General features: G+C 39.6%; 1 protein-coding gene across 1 annotated transcript in view; it reads left to right on the forward strand.

Annotated features, from left to right (window-relative positions):
• LOC126473338 (uncharacterized) overlaps positions 1-18,951 on the forward strand; it is a 102,381-nt gene that overhangs the window by 58,899 nt on the left and 24,531 nt on the right. Inside the window, exon 6 of the mRNA XM_050100332.1 lies at positions 9,275-9,370. Within this exon, the coding sequence (XP_049956289.1) occupies positions 9,275-9,370 (96 nt within the window). The remainder of the gene's footprint in view (positions 1-9,274; positions 9,371-18,951) is intronic.

The following is an 18,951-nucleotide window of genomic DNA, read 5'->3' on the forward strand; positions in this document are numbered from 1 at the left end:
AAAGTTGTGTTAATACTCATGGACATTCTTAAACAAATTAAGACTTACCTCTGATGAAACACTGAATAAACAAATATAAATTTAACTGAATTGAAACCTACATTAATTCCTTAGATAAAACACTAAGCACTCTAATACTTGGCCTTTTCAATGAAAAAGAAATGCAAACAAATTTTTCCAGACAAGGTTTATTCCATGTTGCACTGCTTCTTCTGTGGTACAAGCCCATGATCAGACTATTGGCCTGATTGCAAGTGGAGTGCAGTCTTTCTGCGCTGTGGCACTGGGAAGAGAAGGGTGGTGTTCTTGTCACCACAACCGCTTTTTACCCCCAGGAAAGGTTCTCAGTACTCATTTGATAGCAGGCTGAGTATACCTGGGGCCATCCTGGAGGGAGTGGAATGAGGAAAAAATCCCTGCCCCTGTTTGGGGTTCATCCCTGGGGCCAGAGTCATTTGCTCTACCTGTTAGACAACCATGGCCTCCCATGTTGCACCTGACCGTGCAGTTTTCATTCTTATGAACTTTTTATTTTTTATGACTACTACAACTAGAGAAGCTAAACTTACGTTATGCGAATTGGAACAGACTCTAGTAAAGTTATTTACTATGTAATATAGATAAAATTAACTGTTAATATCCAATTAATAACTTAATGGAAACACAAAATGATAGTGTCTCATCTGGTAGATGGGTACACTGTAGACATGGCATCTAATAAATCTTATTATTGAGAGGTACAGTGAGTGGCATTAATTTCTGGTCTTGAGACAACTCTTATACAGGTATACATTGCAGACCCATGTTCCATTTGTTTAACTTAGTCTGTACCATTGTTACACCACAGGTTTTGCCTTTATAGTTTTTTAACACTCTGTGTATGTTTGCAGTGAATTTCAGTGTGCTTATTTCATCATCTGAGGTTCTGTTCATTAGCTAAGTTTACATTGCTCTGGTAAAGGGCAGCTTTATTGGATGATGGCAGCATGTATCTAACAGTATATCACTACAGTAACTTGACTTTATTGGTTTTCACCATTTGAGTCATTTTTATTTTATTTATTTATCGTGTCAGAAGCAAACTAAAAACAATATTAGATAATTACTACATACATACATACATTATGGTTTATAAATTAAACTAGTCAAGAATGAAATAAATGATTAGACACAGATTGTGTTGTCAAACATAAGATGGAGTGGAGTGTCAGCGAGTGGTTCTCTACTGTGAAGGAAGCTCTTTCTAGACACAAGTCTTTGCTGTGCTGGTTGGTGGCCTTGTAGTGGGTGGGCTTCGGATGTTAATGCCTTCTTCATTTCACTCCGTGCTGCTGTATCTCTTCGGATGTCCGGGGGGGCTATGCCGGATAAGCAGTACAGTTTTTCCACAGATAACTCTTAGACAACCCGTAGTGATAAGACATGTCTCATTCAGAGCAACATCAACTTTCTTTGTATGTGTAGATCTGCACCATACTGGGCAAGCGTACTCAGCTGCAGAGTAGCAGAGGGCTAATGCGGATGCGCGCACTGTGTCTGGCTGTGCTCCCCATGTTGTTCCAGTCAGCTTCCTAACCACATTGTTCCTGGCAGCCACTTTTTGCTTTGTTTTTAAGCAGTGTTTCTTATATGTAAGAGCATGGTCCAGAGTGACTCCGAGGTATTTTGGAGTCTTGCAGTGTTCTAAAGAGGTTCCTTCCCAATCTATCTGCAAGGTTCTACTAGCCTGTCTGTTTCGGAGGTGGATAGCACAGGTCTGGGTCTTAGAAGGATTTGGTTTCAATTGATTGTCCCTCTAATAGGCAGTTAATCCTTCAGAGCATCAGTTAGCTTCCGCTCCACCCTCTCAAAGCTGTGGTCTTGTGCTGTGATTGCTCGGTCATCTGCATATATGAAGCTTTGTGGTCCATCTGGTAACAGCTGGTCATTAGTGTATATATTGAAGAGGGTGGGTGCCAGTACACTGCCCTGTGGCAGCCCCTTTTTCTGCTGCTTCCATCTGCTTCTTTGTCCTTGATATTCCACAAAATATCTTCGGTTCTGCAGAAGATTTCTAATTAGACAGTTTAGTTTGTAGTCCTTGGTGAGGTTGTATAGCTTCAGCAACAAGAGTCTGTGGTTGACAGTGTCGTAGGCGGCTGAAAGATCTATAAACACCGCTCCTGTTATCTGCCGCCTTTGGAAGCCATCCTCTATATGCTGTGTCAAATTCAATGCCTGTGCTGTGCAACTCTTCCCTTGTCTGAATCCTGCCTGTTGAGGGGTCAGTAATGATTCTATCATATCTGTAATTCTTTGGAGGATCAACCTTTCCAATACCTTATACAGGTGGCATAGGAGGGAGACTGGCCTATAGCTTTTGGGGTCATCCTGGTCTTTCCCTGGTTTATGTATAGCTATAATTTTTGCTTTCCGCCAAGATTTTGGTATCTTGCTGCTCTTGACACAATTATTCATTAGCTCGAGTAGCCAGCACTTTGCACCTGGACCAAAGTTCTTGATCTGTTCACTTCTTATGTCATCTACCCCTGCTGCTTTTCCGACTTCGCACTTATTTAGAGCTGAGTCGAGCTCATTCAAACTGAATGGTCGAGACAGAGTGTTTCCCTCTTGTTGGCGCTCCCTTTCCAGGGTTCGTCTCCCAATTTTTCTGGTATGGTCAGGTTTACCATTTTTCAAAAGTTGGTGTGCGATTTGGTCTGCCTTCACATTTGTATGCGTATTGGGTTGGGAGGGATCATTGTTAAGGTGTCGTAACAATCTCCAGGCCTTTTGACTACTTCTACTCATCTCACATTCTGTCATCAGTTTAATCCACTGTTCTCTCTTCGCCTCAGAGATTGAGGAGAGAGTATTTTGCGCAGCCAGATAAGGCCCCTCGCTATAAGGGTTTTCTTCATATAATCGATAGTATCTGTCCAGCAGAGCGGCTGTTTCAGGAGTCACACACTGCAGATACATTGTCCTACACCTTCTTGGAATTGATGCCCGGGAGCAATGTTTGACAGTTTGTGTCCAGCATCTTAGCAAATTTTTTCCAATCAGCTTTCTTGAAATTGTATCTTCGTTTGAAATTCACCTCCTGTGGCCTTATTGCTGGAAGAACTTGACACAGTAGTGGCCTGTGTTGCGTCTTTGGTATGGGCGAGCACACTGATTTGGAGCAAAGCTGTATGATGTCTTCACTCACAAAGAGGAGGTCAGGGTTAAATCCACGTTGCCACCTGCCACTGTTGAAGGAAGGGGGTAGCTTGCTATCATGTATAATAGACAACTGGCAGGATTCAGCCCAGGAGAGGACTGCCTCCCCATTATTGTCATCTTCAGAGTATCCCCACAAATGACTATGGCTGTTAAAGTCACCGATTACTACAGACGTCTTGCTGTTATGGAAGTTCCTGGGTGGTGTGAAGGAAAATGCAGCCGAAGGGGGCTTATACACAGAGGTAACCACGCAGTTACTCAGCTCCACTGAGATGACTTCGATGTTATTTTCTACGGTGCAGTGAGCACTGATTATCTGAAGCCCTGGTCTTACAAATATAGCACTTCCATACTGAGAGTGCGGTGTTTCTGCAGCTAGTTTCATGCCCGGTATTTTTGGTCGTCTCTGTCGCTCATCTCTATGCGTCTCTTGTGTACACAGGACGTCGCATTTTTTGTCACGGCATAGGTTGGATAACAGATGTTCTTTGGCTGATGATATGCCTTCAATATTTATAGATACGATAGTTAAAGTTGGCTCTGATAAGGACTGTTTATTTGCTCGCATGTTTGTTTGCTTCTGGTGTGAGAGAATCAGCCGTCTAGGTATACCTAGACGCCCAGGGGACGTCCGGATGTGTAAGGCTTAGTTGTCAGGACACACCCTTCGTGGAGGCTTCTCTCATTTGAGTCATTCATGTCATTACATACTAGAGCCTATTTTTTATTAAATGAATTTGTAACATATTTGGAAAAGGCAAGAAATGACTCATTAATGTAGCAATAAAATGAGTTATTCGGTCCACATAAAGGTTAATCATTTATTCATTCATCATAAGTAAGTTACTGGCCTCAACTGCAGACAAAATTCTTGGGTGATTTTAGATCTTTCACCCAAAACAAAAATGAAACTCTATGCCAAAGCATTCTTGACCATGTGACCGTTAAGTGCACCAATCTCGTATCTGTTGTTGATGTTGGGTGATCAGCTGAATCATTGCTTCCATTACGTGCACAATATTTTGATGACTGACCAGTTGTCATCTTCAGGTGCAGTGAGTTTGGTTGTTTTAGTCAGGTGTGTCACTGATGATCCTTGGACCTCTCTTTGACTGATATAATAGTCTGCCCCCATGTAAGACATGCCACATTCGCATGGAATTGTGTTTTACGTTACAAAGATAATATTTCTTATCATTGTTGATGAACAAAATACACTGAACACCATATTTCTGTAGGGTTCAACTGATCTTTTGAGAGATTGAGCCTGCATTCGATGGGTAACCAATGCTTTTTCTCTGTCTCAGCCTAAATCTCTTCTTTGGGTGGTGTTCATTTTTACTGCAGTTTCACAGTTGTGAGTTCCCATTCCTATGGAACACTATTCGTAGATTTTGTAATCCTTTGCTGAGGCTTTCTTTTCTGAAAATGTTCGAACTCCATGGATGAGAGTCTTTGGCTTGAGGCAAATATCAGTTTCATCTGTCCTTTCTTCTCTTAACTGGAATGTTGAGAAAAAGTAGCAGACTAAATTTTAAAAGTTCCATCCCAAATTTTGTATTAGGGTGATCTAATATCCCAGGAACTGTTCAAGCTTTTTTGTTTCATGAGGCTTTTTTGTTCCTGTCATGACCATACTGACAGGAACGTGTTGGTTTCAGCTTGGTGGGCTCTAGTGCTTTTGCTTCAAAGTGTTCTATATACAAGTTCCCTATGTCAGGCAATAGTGGACTGCCTGTTATGACACCATTATTCTTTCATTAATATTCTCCTTAAAAGAAAAAGCAGGTTTACGCAAGAACATGCCTAAAGAGTTCAACGAACTTTTCCACGGTTAGTTTTGAGGATTCAGGAAGTGGCATACTTTTAAAGACATAGAGTACATTGAAACTGATCATAATTTCCATCTTCCAGAGATACAATTGAATGACGGAAGTGCAAACACAATATTTACAATTATTTTCATTTAGTACACCTCCTCCCTTCTCACCAATGCCTTCCTTCTCTCTTTTAATGATTTTCTTTCCTATCTGTTTTTCCAATTTACATCTGTTTGTAAGCACAATTCTCTTTCCACCTGGCTGTCTTTTATTGAGGAGTGTGAAAGTATATAGGACCTCTTCAATTTAAAATTATTTTGCGCCCAGCCATTGTAAAAGCCAAGACAAGAAGTGAGATACAAAGAATGATTTCTTCCACTTACTTGCTCCTGCACTCTGGTGGTCTTACAAATGGAGCATTGTCACACATTATACACCTATATACCAGTGTCCTGTATAGCACAACAACTCAGTACTGACTTTCGCGCTCTTGTTTCACGATATTCCTCTCACACTATCACTTTTACAAAGTTGATTAACAGTTTAATATTTGTGATTCCAAGATTCTTCTCAGCAAGCCACTGACAACTTTAATCCTAATGCTCCATTTTTTCATAAAAATCTAGTGCAGTGTACCTATTGTGAAACTATGTCGTTTTGTTTGCACGTGATGACTCATGTATTCTGGCACCTTTCAAAACCAAATGTTATAAACAGAACATTTTCCCCCAGAGTTTCCCTGCTAGCATAGAAGTCCAGTTTTGTCTGTATTGTTCATAATATTGCGATAACTGCTGTCTAATAACACATTTGTCCATACATTCTGTGAGATATTTACTGTTTGCACTTTGCTTCTTCTTCTTCTTCTTCTTCTTCTTCTTCGCGGTAGATACTTGAATCCCAGTCTGCCCAGCATCATGTTTCTTCTGCTGTAATTTGTACAGCATTGACGTATAAAACGTTAACATTTTGCGTGCATATTTTGTCACCTTTTCTGGTTAGCACTGTCACTTGTTTCTTCTTCTCATCATGAATAAATTTAATGATATTGACACTAAACCGTCACAGGTGCTCACCAAAGTCAGATTTCACAATTATTTTGCATAAAATTCAAGCACGGTGATAGTGTGTATCACTGAGTGAAGTGGCGCAGTGGTTAGCACACTGGACTCGCATTCGGGCGGACGACGGTTCAATCCCACGCCCGGCCATTCTGATTTAGGTTTTCCGTGATTTCCCTAAATTGCCTCAGGCAAATGCCGGGATGGTTCCTTTGAAAGGGAATGGCCGACGTCCTTCCCAATCCGATGAGACCGATGACCTCGCAGTTTGGTCTCCTCCCCCCCAACCCAACCCAACGGTGTGCATTAGTTTGAACTGGAATGTGGCTGCACCTACTCACATAATCAGATTAGTTCTTGCTAAAAGTGGGTCTACAGTTTGCTTTGTTAAGTAATAATTGAATAACTTTTTTACTGTTAACCCCTTTTTCCTGCAACTTGAAAAAGAATTCAGCTTCTGAATTTATTTTGTTGGAAAATTTTGTGTATGAATTTAAAAACAGTGTATGGTTATGATTCATTTTCTCTCTCAGCAGCAATAGATGTGTGACTGTAGTTAGGCTGAAATTTAATTACATGGCCTGTAAGAAAAATGATTTATAGTAAAGAAATATGCACCATAGAGAAATATCATCATTATCAAAGAATAACACAGTATTTGGGAGTATTATTTACCTGATTAGAAGTGTTTGTAAACAGTGATGTTTTTTGAAAATTAGAAGTGTGTAGTTTGAAAAATGATGAAGCACTTTGGTGCTCAAATTTTCAACACAGTAATGCGTAATTGATTGGAAGGGAATAGTGGAATAAGCTGATGAGAATTAGTTTGCAAAGTAGTTGACACAATAACAGTAAAACAAGTACTTTACTGTTACCAGTCATCATTTATTTATTTCCATGATGCATTTTGGAGGCTTAAAACTCCATCATTTGGTGGACTTATGTGGGTTAATATGGCCTGCATGCGTTGTGTTACAGCTGGGGCAGTAGTGGAAAGGGGGGGGGGGAGGGGGACCATTATTTCAGTACATAGCTCATAGTTTTGTAGAAGTCGTTGACAGAAAATAATGCGTACATGTGAAAGTAAATATAAAAATAACTCTGGTAACTGTAGGTATCTTTATTTGTATATTTACTTTCACATTTATACAGCGTATTCCAAAATGAATATATGGGTTTTAAGGCTTTGCAGCATTTATTACATTCAACTTACAGTTATAAATAATACACCAAAGTAAAGAGCAACTCGTACACTTTCGTTTGTATGCCTGTGCACAAAGGGAAGAATAGAGAATGACCAAGAGCTACTGAAGAACAAGTTGTACGAGTGAGAGTCTTTCACACATACCCTAGGGAATCAGTTCGGAAGGCTAGAGATGAATTAGCAATTCCAGTGATGTCTCTGTGGAGACTTTTAAGGATACGCTTACTATAATGTCCTTACCATTCACAGTAAGGGATCATGTGTAAGTACCTCCGCTACCAGCAGCTCTACCCGAATTCAGAAACAGCATTGTTAAAAAATTACTCCAGACACACTGATCAAGGGTTGGGAAGAGCTCGTCTTCCGACTTGATGTGTGATGAAGGGTGTTCACATTGAATACTTGTAATCAAAACTGTTTGAGTTGCTCTTTCATTTGATGTATTATTTATAAGTTGGATGTAATAAATGCTACAAAGCCTTAAAATCTGTATATTCATTTTGGAACACCCTGTATTTTCAGTTGTTAAGTCCTAAATAGAACTAGAACCATATACTGAAGTAATGTTTCATTTTTCTATCTGTGCTAGACAGGCCAGAGGTTGTCCCGAAGTCATAACACAACACCTCCATGTCTTTTTAACCCACATAAATCTACATGATGATGGAGGTTTAAACCTCTGAAACACAGTGAGAAAATAAGTAAATATTGATTCATAACAGTAAACACGTTGTTTCATTCAATATCAATAACAGTCACAGTAAAACATAACCAAAAATGTTCACACTTAAAATTAGTAACAGTGAATTTAAGGAACTGAACAAACAGCAGTAGTTAGCATTGTTTTGTCTTGGAGTACTTTCAGTATGATGACTGTGTGTGTGTGTGTGTGTGTGTGTGTGTGTGTGTGTGTGTGTGTGTGTGTGTAATGGTAAAGTGTCTAGTAGCTGCTATTAGGGAGAGGCACAATGAAGAATGACAAAAGAAAAATCTCTCTATGTTAATTGCTGCCTCTTAAAATTTTTTAGTTATTAGAGAATAGCTGTGACATACCGTGAGCAGATTATTTATTTAAGGATTGTTTCCTGTCACCAAACTGGAAAAAAATGCTTTCTTGTGTTTCAGACATTTAAATCTCATCCCAGTGGACTTCACCTTGCTTCTTAAGTTAGCTGTCAACTTGTTCAGGTCCATATTCCCTGTATGCTTTCCATTGCCCTTAGAGTTCCACTGCCATTTGTATGGCACTGTGATCAGATTTCAGTTATGGAACAGCTGAGATTGTGGCATATCTGTCCACATGAGTCAATTATCTCAGTTTGCTGATGGTTTGTGTCTGTTGTCGCAGCTGATGACTACACCCTATTAAGAACAGAATATTCCAGATTTGCATAATTGTGTAACTTGTATTACAAATAGTAACCTCAACTCTGATTGTTTTCGTTTTCGCCGGCCGGTGTGGCCGTGCGGTTCTAAGCGCTTCAGTTTGGAACCGCGTGACCGCTACGGTCGCAGGTTCGAATCCTGCCTCGGGCATGGATGTGTGTGATGTCCTTAGGTTAGTTAGGTTTAAGTAGTTCTAAGTTCTAGGGGACTGATGACCTCAGTAGTTAAGTCCCATAGTGCTCAGAGCCATTTGAACCATTTTTGTTTTCGTTTTCCATTTATTTTTAAATTTACAGAAACATAGGACGATGTTCCAGTTCACTATCACAGATCTGGTACCACATAATCAGCAGAGAAAGTAAATGAGTGTCATGCTGATTTGTGTCGATTTGCTAATAACCTCACCCTATATTACTAATTTGTTTCATCTGAACCAGAGTTTCTTCTCTCTGGTCAAAAGTCTAGTATCTGCCGGTTACAATGTTGCATATGTGATCTCTGATTATAGAACTGTATTGAAACCCATTCAAAATGTTTGTGAGTACCAGCTATGTTAAACTTCGTAAACACATTGTAACTGCCATAAAATTGCTTTTCAGATGAACTCTTGAGTAAGCTGTGGCATCTGGTTGATAATCTGAGTGATGTTGCTTGTGACAGCAGCATTTATCTTGATGAATATTTTCTGAACAGAGGTAGGATTTTTAACGTACATTACATCTTTTGTGCAATGTTGTTAAAGGACCCCATAACTCTGGAGAATATTCTACATTGTTGATTTTGTAGTCTGTCGTACTTTTGTAAACATTGATTTTTTACTGATGTACTTGATTTAACTTCTGTGGTTTGTTCCTAATTTACTAAGTTAAAATTGTGTTAATTTACCAATACATTTTTTAACTGAATGACATATTTAATTTCATTATACAATGAAATCAGTCAGCAGTGTAGTTATTATACTTAATGTTTTTAATCTGTCACCTGATTTCATAAATATGTACAAAGTATAAGCTATATAAACTTGACAGAAAAGAATTTGTGTACCACTGGAAATATTTCACTAACATATCTGTTCATCTCCACAACCAAAGGTCTCCACAATGCTTTAAGACTTGCACAGAAATAGTGTTTTTTTTTTTGTTTACAAAGTGTGACAGTGTGTATGTGATGTATTATGACAGAGAAAGGAACCTGTGACCACTGGAGGTATTCTGTTTTAATCATTTTTCTTTCACATTTACGTTCAGTCTTTAGTCACAGACCTCCACAGAGCCATGTTCTGGTATAGTGTTATGTTTTTCTCTACTAGACAGTGCCACAGGTTACACTGAAGTCGTAACACAACACATACATCCATATTAATACACTCAAATCCATAAGATGATGTAGGTTTGAACCTGTGAAATGTGTTGTGGAAGTAAATAAACAGTGATGGTAACTTCTTGTTTCATTTCATGTCAATAACAGTCATGTTAGAGGTTAACATACAATTTTTGCATATAAAAGCAATTTTCTTTATTTACTTGATAAACTTACAGTGACTGTCTTTTGCAACCTGACTTAATTTTACTGAGACAGTGCAGAAGTTCCCTTTGCTTTTCGTTAACTGAATATGGTGAATGATTCCATAGGGAAGGACTCATCTAGTTTTCTTTATATCCTTTCCTTACTCAAACTTGGACTATTTATGAGATGTTGAATAATAAGGCTATTACTATTTTCATATTCTTTAGTATAAGAGCTTTTGTGACAGATGAAACATGCTGTTTGTTTTGTGAAATATTGGCCTGCTTTAGGTGGCTAATGGTCACTTAATTTTTAGCTAGTTAATTATTCATCCCATATATCATATTTGTGATAAATTGAATGATGTTGAATGTATCAAGTCAACTAAAGCAACACACTTCTTAAGAAATGCATTTTTATTGGGCTCAGTGGCAGTCATTTAGAGGTTTGTAAGTGGTTGGTTATTTCTATTTGAGAATTCAACTGTGGTATAGAAATCATCACTAAGGAGAAAAAACTTTAATTATGAACTTCCAGGCAGATTAAACTCTGTGTCAGAATGAACTTAAACCTGGAATTTTGTCTTTCATGAGAAATTGCAGTAATAACCGAGCTTTTCGGGCATGACTCATGACCTGTCCTTACAGCTTTACTTCTGCCAACACCTCTCCTACTTTCCAAAAAAAAGTAAAGAAATGAGGGTGGGCTGTGAGTCATGCTTGGATAACTTAGTCATTAAGATTATTGCTCACCAAAGGAGGGTTCTGGGCTCGTACTCTACATGTGGAAATGATGTCGCTCCATGTCGGAAATTCTATTTCTGTGAATAGGTAGATTTATAGATATGTTGTTTCACTCATTTCTGTTCCAAAATTACATTCACTAAAGGTGAGTGCACAAAAGTTTTGTTGTAGCATTGTATGTGTGGTTATCTCTGTTACTTTTAAACATAAGTGGAATGTTGACTACAGTTTGATTAGTGAATAAATTACATTGGAAAAATGTGGTTACCAGTATCTTAAAAAGATACCTAAAAGACATTTGTGTAAGACTCCTATACATAATCGTAAGCACTTCCTTTTGTTCGATGAATATTTGTTGGCCAAGTGAACATTTGCCCCAACATAGTATCCCATTTGAAATCAATGAATGAAAATATGCAAAATATTTTAACTTATCAATTTTGCCACCTAAAGTTGCAAATTATTCGTATACAAATGCAAATGCATGATGTTTTATACACTACTGGCCATTAAAATTGCTACACCAAGAAGAAATGCAGATAATAAACAGGTATTCATTGGACAAATATATTATACTAGAACTGACATGTGATTTTTCACTCAATTTGGATGCATAGATCCTGAGAAATCAGTACCCATAACAACCACGTCTGGCCATAAGAACGGCCTTGATATGCCTAGGCATTGAGTCAAACAGAGCTTGGATGGCGTGTATAGGTACAGCTGCCCATGCAGCTTCAACATGATACCACAGTTCATCAAGAGTAGTGACTGGCGTATTGTGACGAGCCAGTTGTTCAGCCACCATTGACCAGATGTTTTCAGTTGGTGAGAGATCTGGAGAATGAGCTGGCCTGGGCAGCAGTTGAACATTTTCTGTATCCAGAAATGCCCGTACAAGACCTGCAGCATGCGGTCGTGCATTATCCTGCTGAGATGTAGGGTTTCGCAGGGATCAAATGAAGGGTAGAGCCACGGGTCGTAACACATCTGAAATGTAGCATCCACTGTTCAAAGTGCCATCAATGTATGTAACCAATGGCACCCCATACCATCATGCCTGGTGATACGCCAGTATGGTGATGACGAATACACGCTTCCAATGTGCGTTCACCGCGATGTCGCTGAATACGCGTGTGACCATTATGATGCTGTAAACAGAACCTGGATTCATCTGAAAAAATGACGTTTTGCCATTCATGCACCCAGGTGCGTCGTTGAGTACACCATCGCAGGCACTCCTGTCTGTGATGCAGCGTCAAGGGTAACCGCAGCCATGGTCTCCGAGCTGATAGTCCATGCTGCTGCAAACGTCGTCGAACTTTTCGTGCAGATGGTTGTCGTCTTGCAAACTTCCCCATCTGTTGACTCAGGGATCGAGACGTGGCTGCATGATCCGTTTAGCCATGCGGATAAGAACTCGACTGCTAGTGATACGAGGCCGTTGCGATCCAGCACGGTGTTCCATATTACCGTCCTTAACCCAATGATTCCATATTCTGCTAACAGTCATTGGATCTCAACCAACGCAAGCAGCAATGTCGCGATACGATAAACTGCAATCGTGATAGGCTGCAATGCGACCTTTATCAAAGTCGGAAACGTGATGGTACGCATTTCTCCTCCTTACACGAGGCATCACAACAACGTTTCACCAGGCAACGCAGGTGAACTGCTGCTTGTGTATGAGAAATCGGTTGGAAACTTTCCTCATGTCAGCATGTTGTAGGTGTCACCACCAGCGCCAACCTTGTGTGAATGCTCTGAAAAGCTAATCATTTGCATATCACAGCATCTTCTTCCTGTTGGTTAAATTTTGTGTCTGTAGCACGTCATCTTCATGGTGTAGCAATTTTAATGGCCAGTAGTATATATGAACAAGCACCATGTCTGGCAGACTTTGGCAGGTGGTATACCGGTTTTAGCTGTGCTAGAAGAATTAGAACCAACCTAGAGAAGAGATTCAAGAAGACTGCTGTGCTATTAAGCACTTCAGACTGTTGTGTCAAGAGCTTGGGAGAATCTCAGACTGAAACCTTATGTAGTATCGGTGGTGTATGTACTGACCAATTCAGATACCATTGCTTGACATCAGCTGTCTTTTGGAATCTGTGCAAGATGAGGAGAATGGTGGAGAATTGCTCTTTCTGTCTGATGATGCGTTGCTGCATTTGCCTGATGATCTCGCAGAATGAATTTTTGGAGTTCTGTATCTCCTCATCAGTTGACTACCATGAAGAGCCTCTGCATCATGCAATAATGGAAGAAGAAGACATAAAAATAATTAGAATCAACAGTTAAAAAAACCTCCTAAACCTGCAAGAAAATTAGCACATACAGAAAATCATAGCAGAAAGGAAAACCCTGTTGAACGATCAAGTACACATGCCAAACAATTCATTGTTTACTTTAGTAGATAAAATAATGGAATAATGCTTCCAAGAGGATTAATATTACAGGGTGTACAACTTTGCTTCCACTGTTTTTTCCCCAACATTTGAGGCTTTAATGAAACAAATAGGTACACATGTATCATTCAAAGTATTTTCCATTGCTGGCCACTACTTTCTCCCATCTTTTGGGCAGTGTATGGATCCCGTGTCGAAAAAATTGTTCATCTTTTGAAGCGATCCAAGAATTGATCCAATTTGTGACTTCTTCATGTCTTCATGAGATCGGAAGTGTTGGTCAGCCAGGCAATGCACCATTGATCTAAACAGGTGATAGTCAGAGGGAGCAATGTCTGGAGAATACAGTGGGTGGGGTAGGACTTCCCATTTTAACCTTTCCCAGTACGTTTTGACCTCTTTTGCAACGTGAGATCAAGCACTGTCGTGCTGAAAAATCACTTTATCGTGCCTCTCGCTGTATTGCGTCCATTTGTCTTTTAATGCTTTGCTCAAACACACTAATTGCGTTTGATAATGAGCACCTGTGATTGTTTCACTTGGTTTTAACACCTCATAGTACATGATGCCCAGCTGGTACCACCAAATGCAGAGCATGATCTTGGAGCCGTGAATATTCGTTTGGCCGTCGACGTGGAAGCATAGCTGGGATACCCCCATGATTTTTTGTATTTAGGGTTATCATAATGAACCCATTTTTCGTCCCCGGTGACAATGCAGTGCAGAAATTCCTTCTGTTTTTGCCTCTGAAGCAACTGTTCACAAACACACACATGCCGTTCAACATCTCATGATTTCAGCTCACACGGGACCCAAGTTCCTTCGCTCTGAATCATGCCCATAGCCTTGAGATGTTTTTAAATGGCTTACTGTGTCACTCCTGCTAATTGTGCCTATTCTTCTTGAGTATGATGCGAGTTTTCACTCAGCAATGTCTCCAATTCTGCATTTTTGTAAACATTTTCTCCTCCACCACTATGCCGGTCTACGATGTTAAAATCACTGTTCCTGAAACATTGAAACCACTCACGACATGTTCTTCACTAATAGCATCCTTACCATACGTACTTGAGAGAATTTGCTGAGACTAAGCTGCTGTTTTCTTCATGCTGAAACAAAACAGTAATACCTCCCGCAAATGACATGAATTAGGCTCGTAAACTGACATTTTCAGTCAAGAACAACTTTGTGATGCAGACATAAATCAACTAATGTTTGAATGAGGTTATGTTGGCCGAGGTCTAAGGTAACTGCCTGATGTCTACTTACCATTGTCACCACCTATCCATGAACCCCTCCACAGAACGGTGAAACGAAAAGTCAAATCAGCGGTCACCAAAGCTTTCAGCCACTCTCTAGCAGCTAGTACATTCATATTCAACAATTGACAACTCAAACCACCACCACACACACACACACACACACACACACACACACACACACAAATCTCTTATCCATGAACCCCTCCACAGAACGGTGAAACGAAAAGTCAAATCAGCAGTCACCAAAGCTTTCAACCACTCGCAAACAGCTAGTACATTCATATTCAACAATCGACAACTCAAACCACCACCACACACACACACACACACACACACACACACATGCACACACACGAACTCTCTCTCTCTCTCTCTCTCTCTCTCTCTCTCTCACACACACACACACACACACACACACACACACACACACACAGACATAAACATCATGAATAGAAGTTGGTGTTGAAAATATACTTCGTTCGGTTGGCAACATGTAGGTAAACAAACCAAAGAGGAGGAAACACATAATGAAGTTACAATATTTACATTGTTAGAAGCACAGTATCTGAAGAAATAGCTATATAAAGTCACAAAAGAATAATAGTACACAACAAAAAAGGAGGAGAAACATAGTGAGCAATGTGAAAAAGGAATACAAAATTGTACTTATATGTCAGTAATAAAGAGGTAGTGCTATCTTCAGACCAGATGAGAGGAAATGCAAATCACAGCAAACCGTAAGTAATTACTTATTTACGTAAAAAGCGAGTCGTTAACTGTTCGATAACCTAAAAATAACAAAACTGTATCACTATAGATCCCACTGATGATGCCTTAGAGCAAGGAAAGGTGAAATGTGTCTGGGAAAAATAAAATAAGTTGCAGCAAGAAAAGGTGGTTTTATTTGCAAAACAAGTACAGTAGAGCATCGGTTATCCGAAGTAACTGGGGGACGTGGGTGTTTGGAAAACTGGTTTGTTCGGATAATCGAACTGTACATGTTTATTTGCCAAAAAGAAGTACTGTACAGTAAATTTATTCATAAAAACAGGCGTCTCTTTTAGTATTACAAAGTAACATACAAAGGAAACTTCAGTAGGAATATATAGTAATAATCTCGTACTGGTCCCTGATAGAAAGGACAACACGTTTATGTTTAAGCACTTTGTATTGTCAAGTTCACTTCTTCACGCAGCAGCACACAAGTGGTTGTAACAGAGAACAGAAGGTGACTGTTTGCACCGTGAGAAGCTCTTGGGGGCGCGCAATCCTTCAAACTGCGCGGAGCGGCACCCCTCAACTCTAAGCTGGCGCAGCTGTTGCTGTGAACAGCTTTGATACTGCCGCTACTTCTACTGCCAGTGCCAAGCCGACAGAAGTGTGCTGATTGTTGAAACACAGCGACTGGCGGCTTGGCCAGTCAGCAGCGCCTTGTGAAGGCCCCATTAGAAGCAATGTTCCGCCAGCAGTGGCCCAGTGCAGCGACTACTGTGGGAAACTTGGTGTGGGAGTGAAGGGGATGATGGACGGTAGGGTGGGAGAGTAACAGGTGCGAGGGAGTACACAGTTCGGTTAAGCGGTCTTTCGGTTGACCGACATTCGAATAAGCGATGCTCTACTGTATTTCTGTGCTTGCTACAGGATGGCCACACAAACAAACTTGTTAATGATTTCTTCATTTAATGAGGATGTTAAACTGTTTTATTGCCTGAAATTTTCAGTAATTACTGCATGGGTATACACATGACTGGTGATGGAAATGAGACACAGTAAATTGGCAGACCACTGTGGGTTGTTGGTGATGAGGGCTAATTTAAAAACTTAATCTTAATGTTAATGTCAATCAAATGAAAGGAAAAAAAAATTGTTACTGAGTCAACACACCTAATTGAACCATTCTAGGTCAGCTTATAGTAAAAATGTAGATCAATGTGCATTGTTATTCATGACAAGCTAGCTTCCAAGGAAACCTTACACTTGAACCAATACTGTTAACTGAACGATCTGAAAAGAATGTATGCACGTGCATGTTTATTTTTCATTTGAAATGCTTCAGAGGTGATGATTGTGAATCCCAGGCATTAGTTTTGAGTCAACCAGTTCCCTACTGAGAACATAAAAAAATATGGGTGTTTGTTATTTCAATGGAGTCTGACAGTAAAATTGCTGATAATTACCATAAATATTTATAGTGTGTTGGAGACTCCTGGTTTTAGTATAAACAATGAAAAAAATAAAGGTAATCATTGAAAGTATAAGTTAGTTGTTGAGTAGGAAACAAGCACATAAATGAAACTGAATTTATAGCTAATAACAACAACAACAACAACAACAATAACAATAACGTATAAACGTACACGTAGATATGTTGTCCCAGTTGTCATAACCAAGAAGCAGAAGGGAAGGAAAGATGACAACTATGAGAGGGAGGAATAAAACAGAATGGGATAGGGATGTGGCACCAGTGAGTCACCAGGGACCAGGCAAGGGAGAGCAGGAAAGAAAAGAACGTGAAGAGGAAAGCCATGGAGAGAAAAGTGTGGGTGTAAATTATTGGATGCAAGGCCTACCTTTTAAAGTTTGTAATAACAATGAAAGAAAAACATTTCTTATTTAAAATAATTTTATATCTAAAAACAAAGATGATGAGACTTACCAAACAAAAGCGCTGGCAGGTCGATAGACACACAAACACAAACATACACACAAAATTCAAGCTTTCGCAACAAACGGTTGCTTCATCAGGAAAGAGGGAAGGAGAGGGAAAGACGAAAGGATGTAATAATACGTAACTCACTTCCAAACCATAACCAAAAAAATTTTTTTTCCGCTTTTAGCACTACCGCTGCTATAAAATCCACCGTTTCTAGTTCACAAATAGTTCCTTTCACCTGTTAAACAACCATTTCGGCTGGTTCTAATAACTTTTGCTTTATTTCCATTTCCGTTTTTCTCACATCACTGATCATTTTTAGCCGCTTCCCACAGGTTTTAACGTCATTATTTCTTCGTCAGACAATTGTTAGCCTCATTTTCATAATCTGCCACCACAAAACCACTCCTTTTAATACATTTACACGTAGTTTTTTCGAAATTTTCCCAAAATTCTCAACCCTTTAACGTGTTTTGGCGGCAACACAACCACATAACCTTTGCGCACATCGTTGTCTACCTACACAAGTTCACCACAGGATCAACATAGCCCAGCTCTAACCAACACTTTTTCACCTTTTTTCACACCAGATCTCCAGTTGCTTTCTAGTTCACCTTTATCTCTCCCCATATATTTTTATTTTTATTTTCATTTTCATTTCAGCCTCATGTTACACTTTCCACCTTCTAATACCATGTCACCCTCACAACACCCCCACAACGACCCCATTAAGTTTTATTTACATTCCCTCCACAAACATGCCTTCGCCCTAGCCAGATTACACTCCCATATTTTATTTTCTCAGGCTTGTCTGACATTTGGCATTACCCCCAAAGGCCTCACACTTAAAGTTCCCATCTCTGGCTGCAACCCTTCTTTCCATCAGTCCCTATACCAATTCCAAACTGAACAATCCATTGCCCTCACCCACCTAATCCTTCACCTACACATCAGGTGTCTGTGTATGTGCGGATGGATATTTGTGTGTGTGCGAGTGTATATCTGTCCTTTTTTCCCCCTAAGGTAAGTCTTTCCGCTCCCAGGATTGGAATGACTCCTTACCCTCTCCCTTAAAACCCACATCCTTTCGTCTTTCCCTCTCCTTCCCTCTTTCCTGATGAAGCAACCGTTTGTTGCGAAAACTTGAATTTTGTGTGTATGTTTGTGTTTGTTTGTGTGTCTATCGACCTGCCAGCGCTTTTGTTTGGTAAGTCTCATCATCTTTGTTTTTAGATATATTTTTCCCACGTGGAATGTTTCCCTCTATTATATTTAAAATAATTTTACCGTTTCTCTAAATGTTACCCTTTAAAATTTATGTGTTTGTTTGTGTGTTTGAACTAACAGTGGTTTACACTCTGATGTTACCTCAAGAACATGGTTTTGGAAGTAGTTGACAGCTTCTCACTGTGATACAAATCACTGTCTGCACATTTTTTGTTTCGCATAAGGGAAGAAAATGAATTTTATAGGTGATAAATCAGGTGACTACCAGCAATGGGATATTAATTTAAAGTTTTCCTCCATCAAATAATCAATTGTTAGATGCACTGTTTGAGAAATGGTGGTGCATGATAAACGATGTAATATTTCCAGTTCCTTTTCTGAGTTTAATTGATGACTTGTGGCAAACAAGCATAACATGTAGCATTTACTGTTCTTTAATCCTCTTAGGTTGTGGTCATGAAATTTCCATTGTAACCA

The sequence above is a fragment of the Schistocerca serialis genome, chromosome 4 (genome assembly GCF_023864345.2).
Source record: "Schistocerca serialis cubense isolate TAMUIC-IGC-003099 chromosome 4, iqSchSeri2.2, whole genome shotgun sequence".
Lineage (NCBI taxonomy): Eukaryota > Metazoa > Arthropoda > Insecta > Orthoptera > Acrididae > Schistocerca > Schistocerca serialis.